The following is a 22,056-nucleotide window of genomic DNA, read 5'->3' as shown; positions in this document are numbered from 1 at the left end:
TCTTTAAAGTTGATACCTCCTTTTGTAAGCTGTGAGTAAATTCTTCTTCAAGAGAACCATTTGTACCCATTTAGCTTCTATCAAAATGAGCAAGCAGTTAATAAGAATTCAGTAGGACGGCTATAAGGTTGATTGAATATAGTTTTAGAATTTTTTATGATGCACGCATTACCTGAAATGGAAGCAAAGAAGACATGTAAGAGAGTTATTACTTCAATAAGCAATTCTTCAAGAAGACATAACGTACTGGCTGTAGGCCAGTAACCACTGTGGTTATTTCCTTTGGCGACAACCAGATGGGAGCCTTCAGCTCATTCAGCCCTCATCACAGCTCCCTTCATCACCACCTCCATCTCTGTGCCTGATGCACCAAACAGAAATCATGGTCAAGTAACTCCTGTGCTGGGCATAAGGACATCGCTCCTTCCAGTGGCACAAGAATGATGCTGACTTAGATAGGCCTTTGCCAAAAGTAAGTGATAGGATATAGCGCCGGAAGGGGCCAACGATCCCTCTATCCAGTTCTTAGTGTGTTACATTAGAGAGAGGTGAGATGACACACGGCCAGTCAGGAGCAGAGCCAAGACTTAACACCTATCTATCCTAATTCAGAGTCCAGTATTTTTTACAGTCACAAACTAGTTAATGTATTCATTCTTTTATTGCGCATCAACTATATGCCCTGCAATCTGCTAGGCAATCAGTGGGGATACAAATATGAACTAAACATGGCTCTTGCACCCCAGGAACTCATGATGTAGGATTGGGAGAAGTGTATGAAGCGGTAATTGCAGTGTGGTACATCCAGTGTGGTCATAGAGGTCGGTATGAGGAGTCATGAGGGCAAAAATAAGGACATCAGCTGCTTCTGTTAGGGGGTTAGGTGTCATTGAAGGCAGTCAAGAGAGAAGAGGGTTTCCTATGCAGTATGCAGAGGATGCTGTGTGGTACAGGATTAAGAGAAGAGTGTTGTTTTTCTTTCTTTTTGCATAGAGGGGTGAGAGAAGGCTATGCTGATCTAGGAAAGAGTGTGGTTTGCTACTCTGGAGAGATGCTCCATAAATCAAGTTCGGAAAACTCTGCATACTATATTCCTAGCTTTGTGACTGTCTGAGCCAGGATAGCTAGACTATCCTGGCTTTGTGTTTTTCATGAACCGTGTGTGTGTGTGTGTGTGTGCACGCATGCACGCGCGTATAGCAGAGAAGGTGGAGAGATGCATTAACTACCTGTGAAACACTGTGGGAAAAGACACTTTCAGCTTTCCTCTACATCATCACTCATCCGTCTCTTGATTTCCATCCCCCAGGGCACTACCATTGTCCAAGTCCAGAGTCCAGACATTCCTCGACTTTGGCAATAACTACCTGAATGCTTTTTCCCACCCAATACTAAATACCACCATGGTAATTCATATTTTTAAAACTTTTACAAGGTTTACCTTTTAATTACTTGTCTTTCTTGGGTAATGCATTCACCCAATATAAACATTTATAAGTGCAAAAAGATATATTATTGAAAAGTCATCCTCTCATCCTTGTCCTCCAGGCAGTCGGATCCCCTCTCATTGGCAGCCACTGTTATTGGTTTCTTGTATATCCTTCCAGAGAGATTTTAGAAGCAGACAAATTAGGATTTTATTTTTCTCCCTTTTATACACATAAGTAGAAACAAAGGGCAGCAACCATTCTGTACTTTGCTTTTGTTCACTAGGCAGTGTATCTTGGAGATCTTTCCATATAGAGAACTTTCTTGTCTTTTGTTCAGCTGCATTGTATTCCATCGTGTCGAGGAACCATAGTTTAGTCGGCCAGTTTCTAGTTGATAGAACATTTGTGTTGTTCCCAAACTTTGCTTTTACAAACAATGTCCCAGTGTGTGCAGAGACTTTTATATGTCTGTCACTCACCTTAAACAACACTTTTACTCTCATATGCCCAGGTGCCCACACAACAGAGTACTTTATTTTGGCATTCAAGGCTTTCTTCAATTAGGCCCCAAATAACTTTATATTACTATCAGTATGTGCCAAAATGAACTTTCTGTTTTAGCCTAATGATTGAATTCAAGATCTTTTCAATAATAAAAGGAAACCCTTTTATTTCTCTCTTCTATACTTCTCAAAATGAGCTGTCTTCTTTAGCCCCAGGAATAATATTTATTGTTTCCTAAACGGGCCTTTGCATTCCTAGTTCCCTAGCCTGGATTCCTACCTCCCTGCTTTGTCTTTGGAAGATGTGACTGTCCTCTTGAATTCCACCTTCTCTGCTGATCTTCAGCCTTTTTTCAGTCCCTAGGGACATCTTCTTTTCCCCAGAAACCCCAGCTCTTACTGTTGTATCGCTCTTTGGATGTAGGACAGGTTGCATACATGTTTGTGTGACCAGGCTTATAATGTTTCTTTTTACATGTGTATGTGTTCTTTTTTTCGCCAGCAAGATTGTGAGTATTGAACAGTCTCTTTTAGTATTTTATATACATCTTTATGGGTCTCACAGTTACCCTGCACAGTCCTTTCCTCTTTTTGTTTACTCATCTGTTACCCTTAATCATTCAGAAATCTTACCTACTGCTCCAAGCTAAAGCCCTCCTAGGTTCCCCACGTCGATCCTGGGATGAATAACAGCCAGTCTCCTGGGATGAATGACAGCCAGCATCACTCCTCTGCTCCTCTCTTACCTCGCCTGGGTTGGTTCTGCTTCTGGTCTTAGCCAGATGGACCATGCTGTAGACTCCAAAAATGCCTCACATTTCCTGTTTCCCTGGCAACACACATGCCATCTTTTCTAAAACACAGTCCCATTTCCCTTTTCTAAATCATGGTTCCCCAACCTCAGTGAAGCTTTTATTCCACAGACTCTTCTAGATTTTCTCTTCCATGTCTCTAGTCATCTTGAAGTCTAGGAATAATAATAGCTGGCTTTATCGAGAGCTTTCTATGTGCCAGGTATGATATAGCCACATTATTCCCATGATGGCGTTTATTTCTCATAATCTAGAAGATAGGGGCACAACCTGCAATGTATTTGTCATATTTCACTTCTTACGGAACAATACATAACATTTATGACTAGTTATTGTCAGATGTCCTTATTGTCTACATATGACTTTGCCCCCCGACCAGTAGCCAGTACCCTTTATTTCTAGTTTTACTCCAAGCATGCTGCTAGGTTCCTTCTCAGGGCATGATTGAGATTGTGCTTTGAGAAAGCTAACTCATTTTAATCTCTTTCCCCAAAGATTGTAGCTGATAAGATAATTCTGCGCATACATACTCTGCAGAAATGGTTTTCAGATTCGGGTTTTGGATTTTTCATGTTTATGCTGTTTTCCTAAAACCATAGTTGATACTTTTGTGCACTCCTGTCCCCTTCATCTGGAGAAGGCAATGGCACCCCACTCCAGTACTCTTGCCTGGACAATCCATGGATGGAGTAGCCTGGTAGGCTGCAGTCCACGGGGCCACTGAGAGTTGTACGCGACTGAGCAACTTCACTTTCACTTTTCACTTTCATGCATTGGAGAAGGAAATGGCAACCCACTCCAGTGTTGTTGCCTGGAGAATCCCAGGGCCGGGGGAGCCTGGTGGGCTGCCGTCTCTGGGGTCGCCCAGAGTCGGACACGACTAAAGTGACCTAGCAGCAGCAGCGGCAGCAGCAGTCCCCTTCATCAGACTGTAAACTCAGATGCAGGAATTTAGTTGATACCTTTTTTTCTTCACATTCTGAATTTCTAATTGCTGCTAAGTCACTTCAGTCATGTCCGACTTGGGACCCCATAGACGGCAGCCCACCAGGCTCCCCTGTCCCTGGGATTCCCCAGGCAAGAACACTGGAGTGGGTTGCCATTTCCTTCTCCAATGCATGAAACTGAAAAGTGAAAGTGAAGTTGCTCAGTTGTGTCCGACTCTTAGCGACCCCATGGACTGCAGCCTACCAGGCTCCTCCATCCATGGGATTTTCCAGGCAAGAGTACTGGAGTGGGGTGCCATTGCCTTCTCTGATTGCTAGTGATAAATAATAAAATTGTTAATATAAATTTTACCACATAGACTATTTCAGTTAATTAGTTTAATTGATTAATTTTGTATTAACTTTTGCTTTACTCTTCTCTTTTCTCTTTTTTCAGGAGATCATTTGCCAGAAGAATACTGTGAGTATTTTACTTAATTAATCCTTCCATAAACGTATTTATCTTTTCTTTTTTATCAGCTAATTGCTGGTATATTTTCTATTTCCACAAATTATTAATTTCTGTATCTTCCTTTTAAAGCTTCTGACACATCAATATAAATATGGCTATTTTACTTAAGTATCCCTTTGTAGTGAAACTTATTTATACTAGTGGGAGATGACACTGATGCCTATTTTTTTCTATATATAATTATATTTAGAACAAAAACTACATAGTATATTCAATTTTGTATAATTATGAGTGTTACTAAAGCAACATATATATATAAATGCACTGATACACACACATATGTTTGTGTATGTGCATATCTATATATACAGGTATACAGATATCTCTATGTATAAATATACTATATATCTATATGTATACTATATATATAAATTATAAATGTGTCAATACATATATATACATGCACACACATATGGAAATATGTCTACATATCTCTGTCTTTACATTGAGATCGACTTAAGTTCCTAAGTCTTAAGGACCACACTTTAAGACCTTTGAAAGCACACTACAAAGTTCTTACCCTCCACAGAGAATTAAAAATTAAAGAGTGATAAAGATAAATTTAAGAAGTTTTAAATGTATGAAGAATAATTATATTTTGGAATTAGCATGGTTATGGCAATGGTTGTGTTTTCATTTTGGAAAGTAAGCCAGTATTTAAAACCTTAATGTATTTCTGAAACGTAGAGTGGAAATAACATACTGCATAAAAATCTGTACATGATTCCATTTATGATGATAAGATTAAAAGTACAATGGGTAAATTTCCCTTAGATCAGAAATTGAAGAAATTAAGATTGAAGAAATTTAAGAGTTCAGGTCAGGGACTCATTGCAGCATGAATAATGTTGCCGTGATAAACTTATCCTTCACATCTCAGCAGGAAAAGAACAAGGATTGCTTCACGCATCAATTCAGTGTAACAGATTTTATGAAGCAAATATTGATGGAACATGAACTGTGTGCCAGGTTTTGGGTTTGGTGCTGCAAGACACTCACTATGGAGGCTGAAAGTGGAGACAGCTCATTCATAATTGTCCCAGGAGACAACTGAGACATGCCAGAGTGTTGCTGGGGGGATGGGCAAGCAATTAAGCAAACAAACAAATTACAAATTAACGTAAGGCAGTGTCTCAAAGAGTGGGTAGCCTATCCCTCAAGTGGTCGTGGAAGGTTTTTCAGAGGAGGTAGCATTTACCTGAATGGCAGAGAAGAACTGATCATGCCCAGTGATAGTTTGTACATGTGGGGAAGCAGGTTTGTAAGTTGACCCAATATTACACATTATGAACAAGTCATCTATTGACTCAAGTACGCTGCTGTGTTTCCAGTGCTAAGTCCCTCTCAAAAGTTGAGTATTTTGGGCATATATTTCAATATGTTTGGCGGCTTAGGGCATATCTTTCCAGAAGTTTAATTCATGCTCCACACATACTGATGTTCACCTTTATGTGACTTTTAAAAATTGAAACACAGAGTTGGCATTTTTATTTTTAAAACAAAAGCAGTAGAGATAATCAGAGAGAATTCGTCTAGATTTTGAGCTGTGTGTTTTTATAACCATGAAAACAAGTATGGGCTGAAGAGACCAGTCTGGTTATTTTATGACCATGCCTCATTGTTTTGAAATTTAAGGAAAGGTGGTCTTTCTCCTTCAAGAAGCAGGTTTAATTGTTTTAGAATTAGTATCTTATTAATAAAATACAATTGTTGCACCTAACGTGTCTGTTCTTGATCACAGTCTTTTTTATTTGCTTTGGATTATTAGGTATTTCAAACTCAAGATTGGCAGCAATCTGTAAATAGAAATTGCCGTAATAGTATTTCTAAACTTTATGTGAGCCAGCTTGGGAAATAAATGTTCCCATATTATTAGTGTTCATCATTTTGAAAAGGTGATTTTTTCAATAGTTGGTATCCTTTTAAAAAACACACCATCCACAGCCACTCCCCACATTCTTTCTCCCCACTGCAGGCTTGCTAGGTTGGCTCTTAGCTCAGGCCCAGAAGTGCCTCTTGCTGCTTACTTCTCCCCCCACCACCTTTTTTTTTTTTTTGGTCACCAACAATGGGACATTGAAAAACAGTACTGCCTTAGAGAAGAGATTCCAAAAAGTACATTGAGACCAGGAACTTGGGAAAGCTTCAGCATGCTGAATACCTTCAAGGATTCTGAAACCTCATCCCATGGGGTTTGAAGATAGTTGGAATCCGATTTTCTCTGCTATTTGCATGACTCTCATCTTTCTCTCTTTACCCACCTACTGCTCAATACACACTGAGACATCTGATACTCTTCCTCTCTCAGAATGTTTTATACAGATATGTTATTTCTCAATGCCCAGTCTTTCAGTAATAATGTGTTCTAGTTCTTATCTTATACATAAATACACATGATATTAAGGCTTCTGAAGGTACAGAACTTTATCCAGCAGTAGAGGAATAATATTCCAAAATTCCAATAGCGCTTTTCTGGTTTATTGGCTTCTCACCTGTTTGTCCTTACTTTGTGACTTAGAAGATTTGGAGCCTTCTCTTTGGTAGTTTTGAGTCAAAATGATTTTCAAAAATAGGAGTATTTGATTCTGTTGCTCTTTTACAATTCACTCAAAAGTTTAAGCTCTAGAAGATTTGAAAAGCCATCTCTTGATATGCTTGCCTTTCTTTTCTGCTTCGACAGTGGCTTGGGTAAAAGGATTAGTTTGGTGAACCTGCTGTGGGATCTTGGTAACATTTTAGAAGCAGGGTATGTTTATTTTTACTCTTCCTGACTAGTCTTCCAATTACTGTTCCATGAAGGAAAACTTGTGAAAGGAACACCTTAATGTGCTTGATTTAAAAATCAAATTGCAACCTTTAGAGATTCTTCTCATACTTTAACTGAAGTCTTGTCCAGTTTCTGCTTCATTACTTGAGATACAAGTGCCTCAGAGAATAACGTGTTCATAAATAATCAAGGGGGCTGTAAGGACATTTGGTACTTCTTAGCTGTTTGCTACGAGGCAGTAAGTTGGCTCATGCAGGGGTCCGTGCAAGGTGGCCTGAAGCAAAGAGATGGTGTGCCAGCAAGTCAAGGACACTCGGGAGGGTGCTCAGCCCCCTGGCAATAATGGCAGGCCCTCTGGAAAAGGAGTCCGTGGATTGGCATCCTAGACACATCATAGCCCAGCTGTGTGACCTTGCCAAGCCTTACCTGAATCCTTACCTGTACAATGGAGACGAGACAAGATCCCTTCCATTAGTGGACTGTTGTAAACATATGACCGAAATTCATTCCTTGGCACCTGCACATAATGAATAAATGTTTACTCTCATTCATTTAGTTCAAAGGATAAGAGAAGCAATGCATTCATTGTTCTCCATTCCGCTGACATGGAACATGTAACTGGGGCTCCTGGAACTCCCTAGAAGAGTGATAAATAGAGTTTTCTCCCCATCTCATTCTAGTTTTCAGCCCTCTGCTTTTTTTCTTTCTCTCTGGCTTTTTCTCTTAGAGGTCTCTCTCATTTCCTCAGACTCAGCCATACCAAATAATTTCCAGGTCTGCACTTTGGCTTGGAACTCATGGACGTTATCACTTTAGAAGTACTGTTCCCCTTAAATCCCAACCTTTCAAAAGTGTCCATGTCACCCTACTCACCAAATCAGATCTCACCCTCTTAAAGTTCATCTCATATTTTAACTAGAAGTCAGGCCCTGTTTATGATTCATTACCTAATATATAACAAATGCCCCCAAAGGCAATTTGTTCACAAATATTAATAATTAAGTCTAGTTCTGCTTCTGAGTTCTTGATTTTTCTTAAGGATCCCATTCGCCTTTAAGGAACCCCATTTACCACTATGGAGTGGCCTTCAATGCCTTCTTCTTCCTCTCTTTCAATATCTGTAACCAGTTGGTTGGTCTCGATGATTCTTTCTTCTTAACGTCAAGTTCATGCATCCACTTTTGTGATCTGGTCCTGCTTTGTAGCTTCCCACCTAATTTCCTTAAATCTCATTTCTTTCTCTTTCAGTGCATTCTGTTTTCTGCCTGGACTGTCAAAATGCACAGCTTTAGTTATGTTTTCTTTCCTGCTCTGAATCCTTCCAGATTTCCCACTGCCCTGAACAGAGATTGAAATCCTTAATTTTGTATTCACTTCCCTTCCCTGAGCCCTAAGCTCCAGTCAGGCTCGCTTCCTCAGGGGCATCCAGTCCAACATCTCCTTTGTTCTTCCCAGTTCCACTTGTGTTTGCACTGGTGCACCCTCACTTGGCATCATCAGGAACAGACAGAAGGTCATGCTGAGTGAGTGGAGAGTGGTACAGGCTGAGGCTAGAGAGAGAGGCAGGGTTTGGATAGTTAAGCCCTTGTAGGTGACAGTGATCTATTTTATCTTCATCCCAGGAGTAAGGGAGGGGACTTGAGCAGCTGAGAGAAGTCATCTGATATATGTTATTGAAAGAGCCCTTTGACAGCTGGGTAAAAAACAGATTGATAGGTAAGAGGAGAAGCAGGGAGCCCAGGTAAAAGCCAATTACAGTGGCTCAGGCCAGGATGTTGGTGGCATGGTCTGCAGTGCTAGCAGAGAAGATGGAGTGAAGTGAACAAATAGATATATCTTGGAGGTGGAATAGACAGCACGTTGGTAGTTTGTGGAAGGTGGAGGAAATGGAAGCATCAAGGATAACTTCAGGGTCTCTTGTTCAGCTGCAAGTTTGTATCTAACTCTTTTGGCCTCATGGACTGCAGCACGCCAGGCTTCCCTGTCCTTCACTATCTCCCAGAGTTTGCTCAAACTCATCTCCATTGAGTCGATGATACCATCCAACCATCTCATCCTCTGTCACCCCCTTTTCCTCCTGCCTTCAATCTTTCCCAGAATCAGGGTCTTTTCCAATGAGTTGGCTCTTCGCATCAGGTGGCCAAAGGATAGGAGCTTCAGCTTCATTCCTTCCAATGAATATTCAGGGTTGATATCCTTTAGGATTGACTGGTTTGATCTCCTTCCTGTCCATGGGACTCCTGAGTCTTCTTCAGCACCACAGTTCGAAAGCATCAATTCTTTGGCTCTCAGCCTTCTTCTATAGTCCAACTCTCACATTGGTACATGACTACTGGAAAAACCATAGCTTTGACTATATGGACCTTTGTTGGCCAAGTGACGTCTCTGCTTTTTAATATGTAGGGTCTCTAGATTTAGTAACTGAGATGTTAACAAAGCCATGACTGTGATCGAGCAGCCTGGACGGGATCAGCTTATTCTGGCATCACTCACACTTTGGTGTCACATGGGCAGCCCTAAAATGTTAGCTCTTACCATTTCCATGTATTTATGCTGTGTCTCTGACAAGTTTTCTGCAGGCTGAGGGCTGTGTTTTAAACTACCTTGCTTCACCTACAGCATATATCATAGTGCTGTAGCCAAGAGAATGGTGAATAAATATTTAAGGGATTGATAGAAACTGTGCCATGCCATATTTTTTTTTATCATGTGTAAGTCTGAATTACTTGAAGTAAACAATTCAAGAAATTGGAGAAAATTTTCATAGATCATGAGTAGGAAATGAAGTTTTTTTTTTAATTTCCTTTCACATTTAGGCTTATTATTTAAAAGTCAGATCTGGGGTGACGTTAGGGCGGGGTCAGCAGGGCGGCTCGCCACCCCTGTCCTCCTCTCTCCGCAGATGTGCACTGGAAACTACACATTTATCCCTTACATGATAACGCCGCACAGCAAGGTCTACTGCTGTGACAGCAGCTTCATGAAGGGCTTGACTGAGCTCATGCAGCCGAACTTTGAGCTGCTTCTGGGACCCATCTGCTTACCTCTCGTGGATCGTTTCATTCAGCTTTTGAAGGTGGCACAAGCAAGTTCCAGGTAAAGTTTAATAATGCCGTTTGGTAGTGATAGTGGAGTGTTCGTGTACTTAGTTGATGGAAGTCCCCTACATCCGAACCTGCAAGTTGTGAACTTTCAAAGATGTGAACGTGTGTCCGTATGTCCAGTCCAGCACAGGTTGGTTTACACACGTGGCGTACGTTGTCCCTTGCAGCTTGCTCTCCATTTCCTCTGCTGACAATCCTTCAGCTCTACCATCTCCCACCTCTCTCTCTCCTCCAGTCAGTAACTCTTCTTACCTCTTTACTTGATGCCAGTCTCTGTATGCCAGCTCTTGTACTATACTAATGTACTGTACTGTAAGGTTAAAAATGTTTTCTTATTTTTTGTGTTTTTTTTTTTACATATTATTTGTGTGAAAAGTATCATAAATCTATTAAAGTACAGTACTATACAACCGATTGTGTTAGTTGGGTACCTAGGCTAACTTTGTTGGACTTAACGAACAAATTGAACTTATGAACACGCTCTTGTAATAGAACTCATTCGTATGTAGGGGACTTGCTGTATTTGTGCACCTTATCAGATGTTTCTTACATATAATACTCAGTCAAGAACCAGGAAAAATATATATAATATCCTTTAAGTGGATAAAATAGATGCACCTTAGTCTACCTTTTGAATTTTGTCCACTTTATTCAGAGGAGAACAACTTGAAATCAGAAAAAAGAAAGACTGTTAACTGTGTTATAGTAATGGTAGAGCTAAAAATATATTCCATGTAAGTACAGAAACATTATCTGAATAAATGTCCAGGGACTTTTAGTGTAAGGACAAGAACTCTCTAAAAATTGTTGAAAGCACTATTATATTTTAGTTAAGGGCAGTCATTTATGCTGATAAATGATGATGCTGGATCAGAAGGTACATGTTATATTATGTTCAAATTGTGGGCATACCTAATTTATTTAGAACAATTTCTACTCAAGACAGTAAAATGAAAAATAAAGTTTTAGCATCTTAACTGGAATACTGCAGGGTCTTGGACAACTCATTAACATGGAATATCTTTACCTTTAATTCTTCCTGGAGCAAGGCAGAGTGTAAAGTATTAGGATGCCCCAGTTTTTTAATAATACCAGCTAGATGAGGTGTTCATTCTGTACATCTTAGTGATCTGAAAGGTATGAATGCTGCAGGTGTCGTTCATTTCCTTATTGCTTCTCATTGAAATACTTTCTAGTATCGACTCTTAAAAATGTGTGTTTTTCCACCAGCCAGTATTTCCGGGAGTCTATACTCAACGATATCAGGAAAGCTCGTAACTTATATACTGGCAAAGAATTGGCAGCTGAATTGGCAAGAATTCGACAGCGAGTGGATAATATTGAAGTCTTGACAGCAGATATTGTCATAAATCTGTTACTTTCATATAGAGATATCCAGGTGAGAAGATGCTCAAAATCAAGTCTTGGTTATGTATCATTTTGGAGGAATAAGGGAGTGTTAATATCCAGTTTCATTTAGCTACTAAGTCACTCATGTTACTACATGTAATTTTTTATTGACTCTCCTAAGCTTTCCATCCAGAGATTTTATGATAAATGAAACAGACTCATATAAGTTAACCATCAGTGATTATGAAAGACTTATATAGTAAAGGGCTGCCTTCTTCCTCCAAAAGAACATAAAGAAAAATTTGCATGCATGGCTAATCCACAGACAGCTGTTGTATTCTGCTAGCCTCAGGCACACCTGCCTGTCACTAAGTGAAATCTTTGTTTTCGCAAAAAACAGACATTTTTAGAGCTTTCCAGATATATCTCTTACTCCTGGAATTGTGTTGCTTGGAATTGATAGTGCTGGATCTAACTAGCCAGAAGCGAGAAATGTACAATTGATTAATTATAAAAATAACTTTAAAAATAAGTAATGTAAAACACAGATATGCCATATTATTTTATTGGGATGTCTTAAAATTTTTAAATCACACTAAGAAGAATCATGGGGCTAATGGTAGAAAACCCACCTGCCAGTGCAGGAGACATAAGAGACTTGGGTTCTATCCCTGGGTCGGGAAGATTCCCTGGAGGAGGAAATGGCAACTCACTCCAGGATTCTTGCCTGGAGAATCCCATTGACAGAGGAGCCTGGCAGTCTATAGTCCATAGGGTAGCAAAGAGTTGGACATGACTGAAGCAGCTTAACACAACACATACAAGAATAATTAAATCTCTGAGTTGGGGATATGCTGTTGGATTTTTACAGTAAAATTTAAGTGACTTGTGGTTTCCTATTCCTACCCATTCAGGCTCGAGTAAAGTTTCATGTGGATAACAGAGATTCACATACATGGAGACGTGTGGCACTTAAGATCCCATAACTGGAGAGCCTTCTTATGTTGAAACCAAATATTTTTGTTACTTATAATAGAAGTTCTATCGGTTCCTCCATGTTCTTGATATCTTGGAAATTATCTCCCTGAAAGTAATTGACAACACCCTGTATACCGGGAATCTAGCTCCAGGGAGCAGTAAACCACCTGTACTGAGAAAATGTAGTATTACCATGCTAGAGAGTTCATTGTTTTGTAGGTCAGAGATGGTAATTCAGTATTTCCAGTGTTTTATCTATATAATGGAAAACCCTTATTCAGGCAAGCAAATGAACAAACAGTTTCTTCTTGGTTCTAGATTCTTTAAGGTACTAGTTCCTTCTTAATACTCTTCTTAGTTTCAGGCATCTGGTTGTTCAAAGGCATTTCATTGTCAAGACTTTCTCCCAAAGATTTAATTCTATGTTATTCTTCTCCTGTTTGAAAGGACTATGATTCTATTGTGAAGCTGGTAGAGACTTTAGAAAAGCTTCCAACGTTTGATTTGGCCTCCCATCACCATGTGAAGTTTCATTATGCCTTTGCACTGAATAGGTAAGAAGAAAAAGTGCACCACCCCCCCACAATGTGCCTAACGTATTACTTGTTAACCTGCATGTTCTTTCCATGATATGTTTTTCATGTAGCCTTGCAACCACTCCTATTATAAGGTATTGTTAATATTTCTACTTCAACCATATAAAATATAGGAAGCATGCATTCTGATTTTGTCTCACTTTTCGCGAGTAAAAGAAGTACCCTCAATGTTTATATATCTGAATTCTTAAAATTCTTTTGCTTCTCTGTCAAAGTTTGTATTTTCTATTTATATATATTTTGGGGATTTTTAGAATTACATGGATGTGATATTGCCTTTAAATAGATTGAATGCCAAGTGGTTATTTACATAAAAACTAACTAGAGTAGGGATAGTTATATCTAGGGGAACATATTCCTAATCAGAGAAGATGTTCACTGAGATTGTTCTGAATATACCTAATTATTAATATAATCAAAACTCTGTGGACCACATTTTAGGTCATGCGTCCATGAATTTTCTAGGATCAGGACTAACAATGCTGCTCCCAGTCCTGCCTCTGTGCTTTCTGTCAGCATCATGACTGACACCTACCTCAGTGCCACTTTCTACCCAGAGTCACCGTGGAAGACCATCCCTACTCTGGCCATAGAGAGGCCCAAAGCACTAAACTGTCCAGAACTTAGTTTTGCTGTTCTCTTCTATGGTAGAGAGTTGGATATGTATGTAATTACTACAGTTGAAGAGAATGATACAAAGAAAAAGAGAGGGGAGCCTCACCTCTATTTTTCATTTGCCATGAAGTCTTAATTATTTTACCCTTGAGGAAACTAAAGTGCTTGAGTAATTTTTCTTCAAGGCTCGTAGTTATGTCATAAAACAGGCTCAGACCCAGAGCAAGCTGATACTGGTACTTATATTCTCCCTCACTTAGTTCTCCTGCCTTTGTCTCCAAAGAAAAGTCAGCATGCTCTTCAGCCAGATACTGTGTCTTTCCTTTATTCATCTGCCCAAGCTCTACAACGTGCTACCTTTACCAATATGATAATGAAAGTCAATTTTATCTCCCCATTTATTAAACATTTTTCTTTAGATTTGGCAGAAAGAGATGAAAGCTCCAGAGATTATCTGTTCCAACTGGTTTTCAAATAAATCCTTTTTGAAAGATGAAATGAAAGATGGAATGAAATATATTATATTTTGAAATAAAAAGTGAAAGTCCATAAGAGCCTCTTATATTTTCTTTTATCTATATTTTGTCTCTGTCTTTCCTAAAATAGAACAGAATGAAATGATAAATGTATTTGTATGGAGCATTATTCTAAACTGAAGGCGTTTAGTACAGAGTGTAAAAAGGAATTTCATGGACAGAAAGATTTAAAATAGTAATTGAGAATAGAAATAACTCTTTTATGTAACAGTTTTATTGAAATATAATTCACACATCATACAATTTTATTTAAAATGTATGATTCAATGGATTTTAATGTATTTACAGAGTTGTGTGACCATCAATACCATGAGTTTTAAAGTATTTGTATTACCTTTCCCAAAACCACCCACACCCTGTCCTGCTCCAATGGAGGCAGGATACTCTCCCATTCCTCCCAAATCCAGACCTAGGCAACCACAGATCTCTTTCTGTCTCCATAGATTTGCCTATTATGGATATTTCATGCAATGAGATTGTACAATATATAGTCTTTTTGTGACTGGCTTCTTTCACTTAGCATAAATGTTTTCAAGGTTCAATAAATAACTCTTAAGAGAATTTTTATCTTTGAGTATGTATAGTCTGTACATACTCACCAGTTTTAAAATGAGCTATATAAAGCAGCTTCCTTAGATGATTGATTGCTCAACTCAGGTTAGTTTATTGGTATTGTCTATGGATTAGTTAGGAGAAGGCAATGGCACTCCACTCCAGTACTCTTGCCTGGAAAATCCTATGGATGGAGGAGCCTGGTAGTCTGCAGTCCATGGGGTCTCTGGGAGTAGGACACGACTGAGAGACTTCACTTTCACTTTTCACCTTCATGCATTGGAGAAGGAAATGGCAACCCACTCCAGTGTTCTTGCCTGGAGAATCCCAGGGATGGGGGAGCCTGGTGGACTGCCGTCTATGGGGTTGCACAGAGTCGGACACGACTGAAGCGACTTAGCAGCAGCATGGATTAGTTTGCTCAGTGTTTTGGAGCAAAAGCCACTGGAACCTATAGCATCAGGGTTTTGCCCCTGTTTGGATTCCTTGACTCTGCCCCGTTCACAACCACAGGCTGCATTCTTAATCTCACTCTGTCAACTTGAACCCACACAGAGTCCGCAGGGAAACTGGAATAACTGTGGACGGATAAGCACAAATCATCACATCAGCAGAAAACCAACTCAAAATAAATCCTTTTTAGATGATTAGACATGAAGTAGGATAAAAAAGAGTTGCAGAAGACTTTCAAAATGTAATTATTGGTTTTATCCTGCCAAACTTATTAGTGTGAATCAGTGTATTAAACAGACATTTTAAAAAGATGATTGGCCTAAACTGCTTCTGTAGTCTATACAGAAAGAGTGATGTTCCCTTTCTCTACCTTAGGAGAAACCTCCCTGGAGATAGAGCAAAAGCTCTTGACATTATGATTCCCCTGGTGCAAAATGAAGAGCAGGTTGCTTCAGATATGTATTGCCTCGTTGGTCGAATCTACAAAGATATGTTTTTGGACTCTAATTTCATGGACACTGAAAGTAGAGACCATGGAGCTTCTTGGTAAGTGTACAGGGTAAGATATTTGGTAAGTCCATGACACAAAAAAATCATTTTTAAATGAGTATTAAATTATTGTTTTCATTCTTTGATTGTATATTATAAAATAAATCTTAGAATTTATAGATTTAGTAAATAATTTTGATGAAATTCATTTAATAAGGCAGAGTAAATTGGGGTAAATTGGATGAAAAGATAATGGTTTAAAAAAATAGAATTTTTAAAAGATGTAAGTATAATACAATAAAAATATAATTGGGGAAATTCATAAAATTTTATAGAAAGACATGAAATAAGACCTGAATGAATGGAAAAATAAACCAAGTTATGTGGATGAGAAGACTTGATTTAAAGATGTTAATTCTCTACAGCAGGACTTTTCATAAAATTCAACAAATTGATTCTACAATTTATTTGAAAAAATGAAGGGTCTAGAATGGGCAATTCTATTTTGGAGAATGAGGTGGAGGGACTTGCTCTCCCAGATAAGGCATACTGTAGCAGTGTAACAATTCAGGTATACAGTATTAGTGTGAGTGAAGTGAAGTGGAGTGAAAGCCGCTCAGTCGTCTCCGACTCTTTGCGACCCCATGGACTATACAGTCCATGAGATTCTCCAGGCCAGAATACTGGAGTGCGTAGCCTTTCCCTTCTCCATGGAATCTTCCCAACCCAGATGTCGAACCCGAGTCTCTCGCATTGTAGGCGGATTCTTTACCAGCTAAGCCACCAGGGAAGCCCAGTATGAGTGCAAGCATAGACAAATTGGGAGATTGGGATGGACATATATACAGTACCATCTGTAAAATAGATAACTCGGGAGGAGGACATGGCAACCCACTCCAGTATTCTTGCCTGGAGAATCCCCATGGACAGAGGAGCCTGGTGTGCTGCAGTTCATGTGGTCGCAAAGAGCTGGACATGACTGAGTGACTAATCACACAGCACAGTGGGAACTTGCTGTATAGCACAAGGAACTCAGCTTGGTGCTCTGTGGTGACCTAGATGGGTGGAATGGGGGTCGAGAATGGAAAGAGTTCCAAGAAGGAGGGGATATATGTATATATATATGTAGCTGATTCATGTTGTACAGCAGAAACTAACAACAGCATTGTACAGTGATTATCCTCCAATAAACTGAAACAGTTAATAAAACTCTAAGACTGAAGACAGAGCCTGAAAGAAACAAACTAAAAACAGAGCCTGGTATATATCATTTTGTATGCATATGACTGGTTTCCCTGGTGGCTCAGCTAATATGACTAGATTTATGGTATGATATGCTTCATGAGGGCAGGAGACCAGATTTCATCCCTGGGCTGGGAAGATCCCCTGGAGAAGGGAATGTCTACCCACACCAGAATTTTTGCCTGGATAATTCCATAAACAAGGGAGGCTGGCAGGCTACAGTCCATGGGGTTGCAAGAGTCGGATGCAACTGAGCAACTTAGGGCTATGCTTCATGAGCCAGAGGGGAAAAAATGGACTCTTTAGGAATGATACTGGAAAAATTTGTTTACCTGCCTGTAAAAATAAAAATGAATCCCTAGTTTAACCCACACACAAAAAGATAAAATCCAAGTAAATTAAAGATCAAAACATTTTATTTGGAAAAAAATTTATAATAAAATATACAAAATGGATTTATGACTTGGAAAAGGAAAAATTATCTTAAAAGAAGGCTTAAAAATACCATAAACCATAAGATATTGGGGAAACTAGAGCCCATTAAAATTTGCATCTGCTTATCAACTCTTTGGGAAAGAGTAGCTCCTATGGCACTGACCTTCCTGCTGATAACAGTTATAAACATTGGGAAAACACTTTTAAAAAAGTTTGAAAGCACCAAAGAGTGACTAAAAATAGAAACTGGAGAGCTTTTGATTCTTAGATGAGGAGTACTGCATTAGATAAGATCCACATGTATATGCTTTTTCCTTTGGGGGAGCTCTCAAATCTGCAGGCTTAGGGAAGATACAACTCAAGAAGAAAACCGTAGTCTTACATGGTTGAAGGAGTTAGTCTGAGGCTGCCAGTTCAGTTCAGTTGTTCAGTCATGTCTGACTCTTTGTGACCCCAAGGACTGTAGCACACCAGGCCTCCCTGTATATCACCAACTCCCAAAATTTACTCAAACTCATGTCCATTGAGTCGGTGATGCCATCCAACCATCTCACCCTCTGTCCATCCCCTTCTTCTCCCGCCTTCAATCTTTCCCAGCATCAGAGTCTTTTCAAATGAGTCAGTTCTTCACATCAGGTGGCCAAAGTTTGGAGTTTCAGCTTCAGCATCAGTCCTTCCAATGAATATTCAGGACTGATTTCCTTTAGGATGGACTGGTTTGATCTCCTTGCTGTCCAAGGGACTCCCAAGAGTCTTCTCCAACACCACAGTTCAAAAGCATCAATTCTTCAGCTCTCAGCTTTCTTTATAGTCCAACTCTCACATCCATACATGACTACTGGAAAATAGATTTGACTAGTGCCTGGAAATTGAATGATAGATCCCTTACATGAAGGAGCCACAAAGGGAGCCCAAAATATGCATATAAGCCACCTTTCCATTCTTGGCTGATTCCTGACATCTGCACAGGTGTGGTAAAACTCAAAGGAGTCCAGCAGAAATTAGGAGCTAGAAGGCTAGAGCTGAACCAAGATTTCAGCAGCTGTGCAATGGAGGAGAGACAGAGTTTGGGGTTTGAACCTCACCAAGTTAGAGGGGCTTGATAAACACGTTGAGCTTTCCACTGAAACTCCAGTAGGTCCAAGCCTTCCAAATAAAAAGACCACATCCAAGGACTAAGGAAGGATACTAAAATGAAGAGGAAAACCAATTAAGCACCACCTTAATAAAACCCCAAACCGAGACTCCACATAAACAAGGTGAGCTGACCATAACTTAGATGCCTGTTGGAACAAAACTCAATACTCTTAAGACGAAGATAACAGAATCTGAGCTGTATGATGTATCACCCAAAATACCTACTACACCATCAGAAACTACTAGATTTGTGAAGAGAGCAAAATGTGATCTGTAATAGAAACATCAGTCAACAGGAATATACTGCAAATAAACACATGGCAGAAGGATACATAGAGTATGATTTTGTTTATAGAAACTTTGAAACCAGTCATACACATCTAGTAAAAGTATAGATGCTTAAATGTACATCATAAATCCCCAATTCAGTGTAATAGTTACCAGTAGGGAAGGAATAAAAAGGGATCATGGAATGTTGCACATGCAGCTGCAAGAATATTTAAAACATTTTATTTCTTCAGCTGAGTGGTGGGTATGTGGGTAGAAAGTGTTGCTTATATTATTCTTCTGTACGTTTTAGTCTCTAAAATGTTCCCCAAATAGTCTCTGATTCTAAAAAAAAATATTAAAGGAGATTGACTTACAGAAAGAGACAAATACCGTATGATATCACTTATATGTGGAATCTAAAGTATGACATAAATCAACCTATTTCACAAAACAGAAACAGACTCACCGACGTGGAGAGCTGACTTGCGGTTGCCAAGGGGGAGGAACTGGGGAAGGGATGGATTTGGAGTGTGGGATAAGCAGATGTAAGCTATTTTATGTGGGATGGATAAACAACAAGGTCCTACTATGTAGCCCAGAGAACTATATTCGATGTCCTATGATAAATCATAGTAGAAAAGAATACGTATACTTGTATAAGTGAGTCGCTTTGCTATACAGCAGAAATTAACACAACATTGTAAATCAACTGTACTTCAGTTTAAAAAAAGGGCAATTGACTTAGTTCAGGCATTCCTTAGTAATGGCCATAATATTATTTAAGTTGTGAAACAGAAATCTTAACATTTCAAAATCTTGTGTCATCCTACCAGCTTAGCAAGGGACTGAAATTGGGATAATGGATTATAACCAGGGAAGAAAATTTGGGGACAGTGACTTCCTGGATTTTCATGGACAGATTTGGTTTGGACTTTTAAATTTGAATTATAAATTTTTATTGCAATCAACAGAGAGTTTTACCATTTCCCTTAACCATTTTTTTTCCTGCTGTTATAAAAGAAAAATGTAACTATACAACCTTTTTATTACCACAAGATTTCTTTAAGAAGAAATTCTTCTTTAAGAAGAAAGCAGATTTCTTGAAGATTGTTAATTGTAGGAGAATTAGAATCTGATATTTAGAAGCATTGTGCTGGTATAAATGCTTTGATTTAATGGTGATAATGAAATGCATAGATAATCTTTGAAAGTCTGATTTTCATGGTCAGTGAATTAAAATGGAAAACATCTCTTATGAAGTTCATGTGCCTCATGCACGGGAATAGAAGTGTTTCCCAGTTTGAAAAAACAAACAATTTAGACTACTGAGAGCTTTCAAGGTCACATAAAGTTCAGTCAAAAGGAACAGTTTTTTTTTCTGATTGTGTTTTGCTCTGTCTTTCTATACTTCCAATTCTCTTTTTCTATGATTCCTATTTAACTGAGGAACATTTACTAGCTTTCAAAAGAGCTTTGTCTTTTAAGTCTTCAGGTCAAATTTAAGATGTCAGGTTTTGTATGATTTCATTTTAAGCTGTTCGTTAATTTTCTAGCAAGAACAGGGAAGGCTATTAGAACACAAAGCCTTTTCATGGGAGGAGCCTCAGGAGTTCATCTGGATGTATCGCTCACTGATGTATTGAGTAATACAAGAATGTCACTTCTACTGTAGATTACAGGTCTATAACCTGCCCTTATTGTCATTATATCCATTTGTCGTAAGGGTCATTACGAAGATTTCACCCCTATTTTAAAAGTGTGTTTTCATGCCTTCACACTTGTAAAGCCACTTCAGTATTTCTTACTGCTTCCATCCAACCAACTCCCACTCATTTGCCATGGTGTGTTGGCATCATCTGTAATCGCTTGTTATATCACAGCTGAAGTAAAAGCGCGTTGTCAAGGTGCTGACTCAAGAGTTTCGTTACTGAGGTCATTAGGTTTCTGGCCAGACTTACTCTGGGTTTGTGTTTCCTGAGTCCTGGGTTCCAGAGAGTTTTTCAGCTGACTTATATATTTATTAATTTATTTATTACCTTTTCTGAGCCAAAATTCTCTAAGCTCTTACTTGTCAAGTGCCTGGGTGGGATAGCAGTGAGTGGCAGGCAGTTTGTCCCTAAAGCTTCTTTCCATGCCTGGAGCCTGAATCATCATCTGCTAGCTTGAATGGACAGTCATTTACTAAGCAGGAAAAGTTTAAGAATAAGAATTTCAACTCAGTGGAAAAATAGCCCCAAGCAATTGTGTTTACAATGGCACATAGAAGTCTCAAAGTTCCCCTTTTTAACATCTTTAATGAGTTGTCTGTTCCTGACTTATAGCACAAGGAGAAAGTCAGACACTACTCTTGAGCATTCATTGTAATATTTGGTATGGGCACTATCCCAGGACACTTTTTTGCTTTTAGGGAGACTGTGTAATGCAGGTCTATTTTCTGAGAGGTTTACTTGGGACTGAGAAGATGAAAATACAAAACGGGAAAGAAGTTTATGGTTTAGATTTTTAAAATTTGCAGAATTGAAGTATGTTGTAGAACAAACTTTACATACTGAATCTTATCTGGGACAAAGGGTAAGGGGTTTGAAAGAACACATCCTGCTGATTTAAGTATAAAGTTCATTGTCACTCCCTTAGTTGTTTTTGCTCACTGAAGCTCTTATAGATGGCTATCAGTTCAGTTCAGTCGCTCAGTCGTGTCCGACTCTTTGTGACCCCATGAATCGCAGCACACCAGGCCTCCCTGTCTATCACCAACTCCCGGAGTTCATTCAAACCCATGTCCATCGAGTCTGTGATGCCATCCAGCCATCTCATCCTCTGTCGTCCCCTTCTCCTCCTGCCCCCAATCCCTCTCAGCATCAGAGTCTTTTCCAATGAGTCAACTCTTCGCATGAGGTGGCCAAAGTACTGGAGTTTCAGCTTTAGCATCAGTCCTTCCAAAGAACACCCAGGACTGATCTCCTTCAGAATGGACTGGTTGGATCTTCTTGCAGTCCAAGGGACTCTCAAGAGTCTTCTCCAACACCACAGTTCAAAAGCATCAATTCTTTGGTGCTCAGCTTTCTTCACAGTCCAACTCTCACATCTATACATGACCACTGGAAAAACCATAGCCTTGACTAGACGGACCTTTGTTGGCAAAGTAATGTCTCTGCTTTTGAATATGCTATCTAGGCTGGTCATAACTTTCCTTCCAAGGAGTAAGCATCTTTTAATATCATGGCTGCAATCTCCATCTGCAGTGATTTTGGAGCCCAAAAATAGAAAGTCTGACACTGTTTCCACTGTTTCCCCATCTATTTCCCATGAAGTGATGGGACCAAATGCCA

At 39.2% G+C, this 22,056-nt stretch overlaps 1 protein-coding gene across 2 annotated transcripts in view; it reads left to right on the top strand.

Annotated features, from left to right (window-relative positions):
• Window positions 1-22,056, top strand: part of MAP3K5 (mitogen-activated protein kinase kinase kinase 5) — a 228,642-nt gene that overhangs the window by 81,788 nt on the left and 124,798 nt on the right. For both annotated transcript variants that reach the window (XM_019967491.2, XM_070796245.1), the window contains exons 3-7: window positions 4,129-4,152; window positions 9,873-10,066; window positions 11,305-11,473; window positions 12,850-12,956; window positions 15,530-15,700. In XM_019967491.2, coding sequence (XP_019823050.2) covers window positions 4,129-4,152; window positions 9,873-10,066; window positions 11,305-11,473; window positions 12,850-12,956; window positions 15,530-15,700 — 665 coding nt within the window. The remainder of the gene's footprint in view (window positions 1-4,128; window positions 4,153-9,872; window positions 10,067-11,304; window positions 11,474-12,849; window positions 12,957-15,529; window positions 15,701-22,056) is intronic.

Source organism: Bos indicus, chromosome 9 (genome assembly GCF_029378745.1).
Source record: "Bos indicus isolate NIAB-ARS_2022 breed Sahiwal x Tharparkar chromosome 9, NIAB-ARS_B.indTharparkar_mat_pri_1.0, whole genome shotgun sequence".
Lineage (NCBI taxonomy): Eukaryota > Metazoa > Chordata > Mammalia > Artiodactyla > Bovidae > Bos > Bos indicus.
This window is presented reverse-complemented; position numbering and strand designations above follow the sequence as displayed.